At 32.1% G+C, this 8,444-nt stretch overlaps 1 protein-coding gene across 9 annotated transcripts; it reads left to right on the plus strand.

Annotated features, from left to right (window-relative positions):
• The first annotated feature begins 1,171 nt into the window (after nt 1-1,171).
• Nucleotides 1,172-7,370, plus strand: LOC114314742 (succinate dehydrogenase [ubiquinone] flavoprotein subunit, mitochondrial). 9 transcript variants are annotated; one of them, XM_082892881.1, is made up of 8 exons: nt 1,172-1,203; nt 1,977-2,066; nt 2,145-2,237; nt 2,319-2,381; nt 2,550-4,407; nt 6,719-6,806; nt 7,062-7,107; nt 7,194-7,370. In XM_082892881.1, exons 2-5 carry the CDS (start codon nt 2,013-2,015, stop codon nt 2,574-2,576), a joined length of 237 nt encoding a protein of 78 aa, XP_082749007.1. In that variant the 5' UTR covers nt 1,172-1,203; nt 1,977-2,012; the 3' UTR covers nt 2,577-4,407; nt 6,719-6,806; nt 7,062-7,107; nt 7,194-7,370. The 9 variants fall into 9 exon arrangements, with proteins under 9 accessions (XP_082749007.1, XP_082749008.1, XP_082749010.1 ...); XM_082892882.1 differs by having other exon boundaries at nt 7,062-7,090; XM_082892884.1 differs by having other exon boundaries at nt 6,719-6,780.
• Nucleotides 7,371-8,444: the final 1,074 nt, after the last annotated feature.

Consider the following 8,444-nt stretch of genomic DNA (forward strand, 5'->3'; position numbering starts at 1 on the left):
AAATACACATTTTCTAAGTGATGGAATCATGCCCCCTTTCTTGTTATGGGCAAGAAGCATATGCCAAAGTTAAGACATTGCTTTTAGAACAGTTTGAAAGATTGCTTTTAGAAGCATTCCTGATGCATAATCAAAGCAGAGGAAATGACATTTTGGTCTAAAGTTAGTTGTCTTTTTATTTATATGATTGGAAAGGCAAACTTCTTTGACGACCAAAGTGTGGGTTATTTGTTCAGCTTCATGGGCTATTGCAAGATGCACACTTTAATGAGATCACACAGCTCTTCAATGCCTGTATACTTGTTATTGAATACACAATTATTATTGAATTTCAAATAGACAAAATGACTGCCATAGGAGTTGCTTTCCATATTTGTTTTTCCCCTTTCCTAAATCTCCAACCCAATCAACTAGTTCAGCGGCAACATCTTCTATGCACATCCCCTGCCTCTACTACCACTTCCAATACACTGCCTAACCTGACTGAGGTTTAATAGCAGGTCCTGGGCAGAGTAAGACAGCCCACCTAAAAATGAGTCAGCCCATAAAGCCACCCTAACCTTCACTACTTCACCCAACTCAACACAAGAAGGCTGCCCATTATTAAATACACAATCTTTCCTAAGTTTCCACATTGACCATAGAAATATGTCACAAGAAGTATGATCAATATAAGAAGAAATGATCCTAATTTTAAGGTTTTCATTCTCTCTCTCTAGCCAATCTCATTATCTAGACAATGTATTATAGTGCTTGATATGAAGCATAGTTCAAGTTTTAACTATATATAGATCTGATGGTGGAAAAAAATACATTGGAGAAGAGAATTTTTTAAGTTAGTGTTTCTACAAGTCAGGATAGCAGCCATAGACTACTGAGTTAAATAATAACTAAAAGCCCCATTATTAGTTTATGAGTTGCACTATAGAGTTTTGTGTGTACTTCACATCACAATTTCCATAACCATTAAAACACTCGGCAGTTAATAAAGGTGGTTTTTTGTTTTTTTACAATGATATTTGACTAAATAAACTAATTTCTTCTCTTTTAGTTGGTTGCAAATCTGGAACATTTGTAGTGAGAGTTAGAAATGGTGTTTTATTCATGTCACTTTGATAATTTAAGTTTTAATTTTGTTAATTTCGTTCTTGGCTTCCTTTTGAATTTCTTTAGGTCGTTGTGCCTGTGCTGCTGATCGAACAGGTTATGCTCTGTTGCGCACTGCCAAGCTATGAAACACAATACCCAATTTTTTGTTGAATATTTTGCTCTGGATCTATTGATGGGTAGTGGTGGTATGTTAATGTCTATGCATTCTCATTTTCCTCTTAAAAGTTCTATTTATTTATTTTGGGGACTATTGTTTGGCAACTGGAAGAATATGATCCTTCAAAAAATTAGGAGTTCAGTGAAAGTAAGATAAGGTTAACGTGCTTATAATGTTTGTCCACTTGAAGAAGAAGAAAAAAAAATCACGGTGGAATTTGTGCAATTATGGGTTTACTAAGTTCAAAGAAGAGTATATACCAGTGAAACCTTCCTCTGCTTACATTCGAAATTTAAATTGTTGGACTGTTCATTTTATCACTCATTGTAGTTTTGCTCAACACAGAGGCTAGTAGTGTTGATTCCAAACTATAGTAATTCATGCAGTCTTTCTTACAGCCGTAATTCATAAATTCCAAGTCTACAGACTTAAAATTTGTTCTTTCTTCTGTAATGCATACTAAAAAAATTTCTGTCTAATTTATTCCCCAAGTGATTGTGTCCTGTTAATAGTTTGTTCCATGGCTGTTTGACAGCCACTCTATGATTGGAAAACATTTGAAGACAGGCATGCATTTAATAATAAATAAATACATACATATATATAGGCCAACGTATCCATGATCAAATCAGGCTTGGTTTTTTAATCGCAATTGTTACATCTTCCAGTAACTTGTTTGTTAAAATTTTATTAATGGATTTCATATTAGGTAGCTGCCAAGGAGTAATTGCGTTAAATATGGAGGATGCATGGGACTTTGCATCGGATCCGTGCTGCATCAACAATTCAAGCCACAGGGGTATTTATCTATGTTCTAAATTGTATTGGCTTCAAATCAGCAATATCTTTATGTATGTATGTATTTTGTTTTTCTCAGGGCTATGGTAGGACATACTTTTCTGTAACCTCAGCTCATACATGCACTGGTGATGGGAATGCCATGGTTGCACGTGCTGGGCTCCTTTTTCAGGTCTGTTCCCCCCTCCAAAAAGAAATCTATGGAATTAGTATTTACATTTCTAATCAACTAGTGCTTATATTTTTCTTGCAGGATCTTGAGTTTGTGCAATTCCACCCACAGGTACATATGGTGCTGGGTGCCTCATCGCTGAAGGTTGGTGCTTCCTATAATATATAGCTGGGGATTTATATTTAAAGAGTGCTATCTAAGTTTGATAATTGGCTATCATTTTGCTCAGCTTAACTATTCTATTTGCTTGTTTTGTTGAAAACAAAGAATTTTGCTGTATACTTTTTCCTGATTTCTTTCTGCCGCTTGTAGGATCTCGTGGTGAAGGTGGTATTCTGAGGAACAGTGAAGGTGAGCGATTTATGGAACGGTTGCCCCTACTGCCAAGGATCTTGCATCTAGAGATGATGTTTCCAGATCTATGACTATGGAAATCCATGAAGGTCGTGGTGTAGGTCTGATCGTATTTCTACAATCAGTCTAATGTGAAATTATAGAAATATAGAGAAGTATTGGTTTGAACTCGGGGCTGATCTCTATGAAATTTGCCTCATTAACTATGATATCTGAAAGTTATACATAATCTACTGGTCTTAGTTCAATTGATAGCCGTTAGTGGTGAAACTTTTGATACCATTTGGCAGATGCTATATGCCATTTTGTTTTTTTATTATTTATTTCTTTTTGTGCATAATTTGTATGAAAAATATTATGTCTAATTCAATGATGATACCTACTGATTTTCTGTTCACTTATCTGATTCTTGTTTTATGCTCTAATAAACACATGATTTTCAATAGAGGACCCCATAAGGACCACATTTATCTCCACTTAAATCACTTACCTCCAGAAGTCCTCAAGGAGAGCCTTCCTGGTATCTCTGAAACTGCTGTGTGGATGTTACAAAGGAACCAATCCCTATTGTGCCTACTGTTCATTATAATATGGGTACAAACTACCATGGAGAGGTAAAAGCTAAATTTTATATGTAAAGTTGATATCATGGAATTCTGTTATTTCTGATTAAAAGATATTGTCAAGGTATTCTGTTTCCAATTGGTGAGATGATTTCTCACCAGGTAGTGACCATCAAAGGTGATGATCCAGATGTAGTGATTCCTGGACTAATGGCTGCTGGGGAGGCAGCCTGTGCATCAAGAAAATCAAGAACTCTAATGTCCTATGACAATAAGGGACAACGTGGGATCCTCTGTTCCCTTGTCCCAAAACACTCATAGGTGTTGAGTTATACATCAAGATTCCTGTTATTTGAGATTCTCACATAATTCAATAGTTGCAAATGTTTTGGGATAGGGAGACGGAGAGATTTGCGGGCAAAGGATGATCCTTGGCCATTAGAGGCCCTCTTTGTAAATGATAATTAAGAGCATATGCAAAGCTTGTAAGCATTTTCCACTGCTAATATTACCAAAATAGATAGTAGTTCCCAAGCAACTAAACTTGTTGGATTGCACTTCTAAAGTAACTCAACTAAGAATGCATAGAATTCGAAAATTCTAGCTTGAAAACTAATAATACTGGTGTATCGATAGTATAGATAAATTGTTACTGTTGAGCTTGTCTTTTTATTTATATCATGCTACAGAGTTAAGATTAGAGTTTGGATTATTTAGTGAGGTTTTTGGTCCCTTTTTGTTATATTTGTACAATATTGAGCTATATATATCAGAGCTCTTTAAGGAGACTTCTGATGATTTAAAAGTTTTCTTCGGCTCTAGTATTCTTTTCATTTAGTGCCAGCAGGAGGTTTTTCACTAAGTTTATTTTCAAACCTTCAACAGTGATTCTAGTATAAGACTGCTCTTGATTGCGTCAAATTTGCAGCAAATGACTAATAAGACGACATCTAAAAGGCAAACCAAAGCACCAAACTTATAGCTAATGGTGCATTTTATTTTATTTTATTTATTTATTTATTTTTACATTTTTTGTTTTGTTATGATTTTGCGGTGGCTTAAGTGAAGGAGTGCATCTGGAGTACTATGATTTAGTTGTGAGCAAGTTCTTTGCTATTTCTTGAATTTTCTAGAACTTACATTTTAACTTCTCTTGTGATCAAATTACAAGAATAATTAAGAACATTGATTATAGCAAGATACTGAAGTTCAATCATGGGAATAGCTTATATTTTCTATAGAAAGTTATTCAGGTAAGTTCATAAAAGCCCTGAACTCTAAGATTCTTAGTTAGTAGGTGCATGAAGCCTCGCACGATATTGATAATGAGTTTATGCCCTCATGGTGTATTTTTCCAGCAACCAGATTGCATTCCTTGTTTTCTTTATAATCTCTGTCTTCATTATTGTTCTGACTTTGAATTGTGCCCTAATTACATAATCCATGTGAAATCATATTAGCCATTTATTTTGAACAAACAGATTATGAAAATGTAGAAGGTACCGATGTGAATTACATGAAAAGGTTTCAGCCAAGTTGATTGTGAATTGTTGTGCTGTCAAACTTTCACTAGTTTGAGCGTTTTTATCATTTGGAAGTGCATAAATTGTCTTCTCTGGTAAAATGACATAGAGCCCCCGACAACTCTGTGATATTCCTTGCTCTCTAATTTTGAAGAACTGTACCTGCAGGGAATTCATATCTATTTGGGCAAATTACACAAATAGTCTCTATCAAAGTTTTAAAAAGCAGCCGCAACCGTTACGTAACGCCGTTACGTAACTGTTTTGGCGGTTACTGCCACCCGTTACGGCCGCTTTTGCAGTGTGATTGAGATTCACAGGTGTGTCGGCCGTAACGGCTGCCGTAGCGGCCGTAACGGTGCCGTAACAGCCGTAACAGCCTGTTACGCACCGTTACGTAACGGTTCCAAACTGTTTCTTTCGAAAAAAAAACACAAAAAAAAACTGAAAATGGAGGAAGAGGGATAGAGAGAAGAGGGAAGATAAAGAGAGAAAATGAAGGAGCTAGAGATAGAGAAAGAGAAGAGGGAAGATGAAGAACATGTTATTGATTTGTTGAAGCTGTAAGATCTATACTATTCTATTCAACTGCTATCACTCAACCATTTTGTTTGTGTGTGTCTATTTATATATTGTTTAAAAATAATAAGAATAATAAGTGTGGTCATTATCTATTTGACTTGATTAAAATATGTATATATATATATATATATATATTTAGGCTCTTATTTATTCTCTTACGTTTGTCATTGTTTATCTTATATATAATAGTTATTGATTGATTTTTTGTATAATATAAAGTCATTAATTATTAAAATAAAATGTCTTTTCAATTGTGACACATTTGATCATAAATTTTGAATCTTGTTCCAAATAAGGACAATTGAATATATAATTAGATTTTTTAAGGGTAAAATTGTTAATTTGATAAAATATAAACTAATTTGACAAAAATAAATGTCAAACAAATATTTTTGAATTTTAAAAAATTATTTCTACTTACTAAAAATAAAATTATGTAAAATTGATAAATCTTTTAGACATTTATTTATTTTTTTACCAAATTAATTTTTATTATGTATTTGGATGATGATCATGTAAAATTAATTTAAAAAAAATTAATCATATAATTTTTATTAATTTTACATATTTTATCATTGGTGGATAAAAATAATTTTAAAAAAATTAAAAATATTTTTTTGACATTTATTTTCGTCAAATTAGTTTATATTTTATCAAATTGACGATTTTACCCTTGAAAAATTTAATAATATTTTCAATTGTCCTTATTTGAAACAAAATACAAAAGTGAAATGTGTCACAATTGAAAAGTCAGGGACCAAAGTGACACAAGTCTCAAACTATAGGGACTATTAATGTGATTAACCCTATCTATTTTGTTTCTTTGTGGATCCATGTACCTTGGCCTTGTGATCTTGTCTTGAGGTATGGTGTCCTTATTTATATCGTTTTTTTAGTAAAGATATGCGGGTATGCTTTTTTCTAAAAATATTTTTGTCTAGGATAATGCTGGGAATGACTGACATGAGGGACATGTTATAAGCTGATTTATATTGTACAATCTCATGTGGACACTTTCTAGTATGCTTGGTTGGAGTATTCTGTAATGAATCATATAGCATTTGAATGTTCAACTAAATGGTGATAATGGTATGAGATCATCTGTTGATGGGCAAATTGAACTTGCCTAATCTAAACAATTGTTAATGAAAAGAAATAGCTTGTTTCAAATGTGATGAACACAACGGGTTCAAATAATGTATATAACATATTGGAACAATATATTTGTTTTTTTTGACTCTCCAATGATCTGTTCATATATGGGTCTCTCTGTTTAGCTTTTAGTAGCATTTTTTGATTATCAATCTTTTTTCTATTAAAATTCTTGAGAAAGACAAAATCCTAATGGTCCTCAAAAGCATCATTTGTAACTGAACAATTTCTTTTGAATATTTTGGGTAAGTAATTTTTGTTGAATATGTTCATTAACAATTATATCCGATATCTTTATTTGTTGCAGTGACAAATACGATGATGAGTCTTTGGGCGGAACTACTGTGGCTCAAATCTTTAAGAAGTTTGGTGAGAGTTTCTTTTGAAACTCTGAGGTTTGTTAATTAACATTGGATTTATGTTAAAAGTGCCTGCATCATGTGATTTGTGATTTAGTCTAGGCATAGTAATCTTGTAACCTTTCTTGTCTAGCTGCTGGTTGAGAGGTTGTTTTCCTTTAAGATTTTGGCCATGCATTTAAGATTTTCATTTTAAATTTATTGGTTCTATTTGTATGTCATAGCTGTATGGTAATCCAAACATTTATACTAATAACAATCAAAGTGGTTATTCTTTTTCTATTGATGCAGGAGATGAAGAATCAGTGTGATGAGAAAAGGTCTGACTGTATCTTTTGTAAGACTAAAACAGTCTCTACAAATAGTTAATTTATTCATATGCTTCTAGCGGTTTCTGAATTAATTTGTGCTTTCATTTTTCAGGTCAGAAATTTCTTGGAGAGATGCAAAATGTGGTCAAAGAATTCAAGAACTTAGTTTTTTAGGTTTTTTCATTTTAATATATGTAAGCACGGTTAAAAACTTTTTATTTAATTCCTTTGTATATACTTTTGAACATTTAATTTTCATTTATAAAATATATGACGTTATTCCATTCAATATGTGTTTGTGATTTCAAGTATAATATATAGTGTGTATTACATTCTTCAAATGTGTGTACAAAAATAATATCGATTATTCTTCAAATATGTCGAACTTTTTTTTTATCACAGGTTTTATTAGTTATTAATTACATTTAAAAGATGTGATCTAAGTGTTTATTATTACAGGTTTTATTAATTATTAATCACATTTAAAAGATGCAATCTAAATGTTATTAATCACGCTTAAAAAATGTAATTTAAATGTTATTCATCACACTTAAGAGATGTGATATAAATATTTATTATCATCTTTTAATGACACTCTGGGTGTGTGATTAAAAATGACCCTTTTTTAATCACTCTCAAATATCACACTTTGACAAAATTTAAAAGTGATTAAATAAAATACATCACACAAAAAGTGTGATCTATTTATGATTTTGTAGTATAACCATTTTTTTTTTTCAAAATTTCTCTAATTTTTTTTTTTTTTGCCAACACAATTCTCTCAAAATGTACATCTTAATTAGGAAAAATTATATAATAGTTCCGGAGTACGTCATACTCTCTTATCAATCACCATTTATTACGTCATTTCATACTCTTCAATCACATAAAACAAATAGTTAATATTCTACTTTCTTTACCAATCATACTACCATGGAGTACCACATGACCGTACTCTCCGACTACCGAATAATCCCCCCTCATTTGATGATTTTAGATTCTCAATCACGAGTTTTCTTCAGAATAGCCCATCTAACTCCTGAATAATAAGATCTTAATTAATCTACATAACCTGAAACACCGATCGGTCTAGTACGAGAAACGAAAATCAAAATGTGATACACCACATATTGCAAAATACGATATGACAATAGTAGATTTATATAAGGACGAATTACATTAACGGTCCCTGACTTAATTTGGATCTTATGTCATTTTGGTCTCTAACTTTTCAATTGTAACACATTTGACTCTGAATTTTAAATCTTGTTCCAAATAAGGACAATTGAAGATACAATTGCTCAATTTCAAAGGCAAAATCGTTAATTTGATAAAATATAAACTAATTTGACAAAAATAAATG

This window comes from Camellia sinensis, chromosome 10 (genome assembly GCF_055761805.1).
Source record: "Camellia sinensis isolate YWXY chromosome 10, ASM5576180v1, whole genome shotgun sequence".
Taxonomy (NCBI): Eukaryota; Viridiplantae; Streptophyta; class Magnoliopsida; order Ericales; family Theaceae; genus Camellia; species Camellia sinensis.

What these genes read in the sequence shown, in the direction of transcription:
- LOC114314742 (XM_082892879.1), top strand. Translation starts at nt 2,013, where the DNA reads ATGCATGGGACTTTGCATCGGATCCGTGCTGCATCAACAATTCAAGCC. An exon ending in CAACAATTCAAGCCACAGGG is followed by an intron (nt 2,067 to 2,144) that starts GTATTTATCTAT and finishes TGTTTTTCTCAG; the next exon opens with GGCTATGGTAGGACATACTT. An exon ending in TGGGTGCCTCATCGCTGAAG is followed by an intron (nt 2,382 to 2,549) that starts GTTGGTGCTTCC and finishes TGCCGCTTGTAG; the next exon opens with GATCTCGTGGTGAAGGTGGT.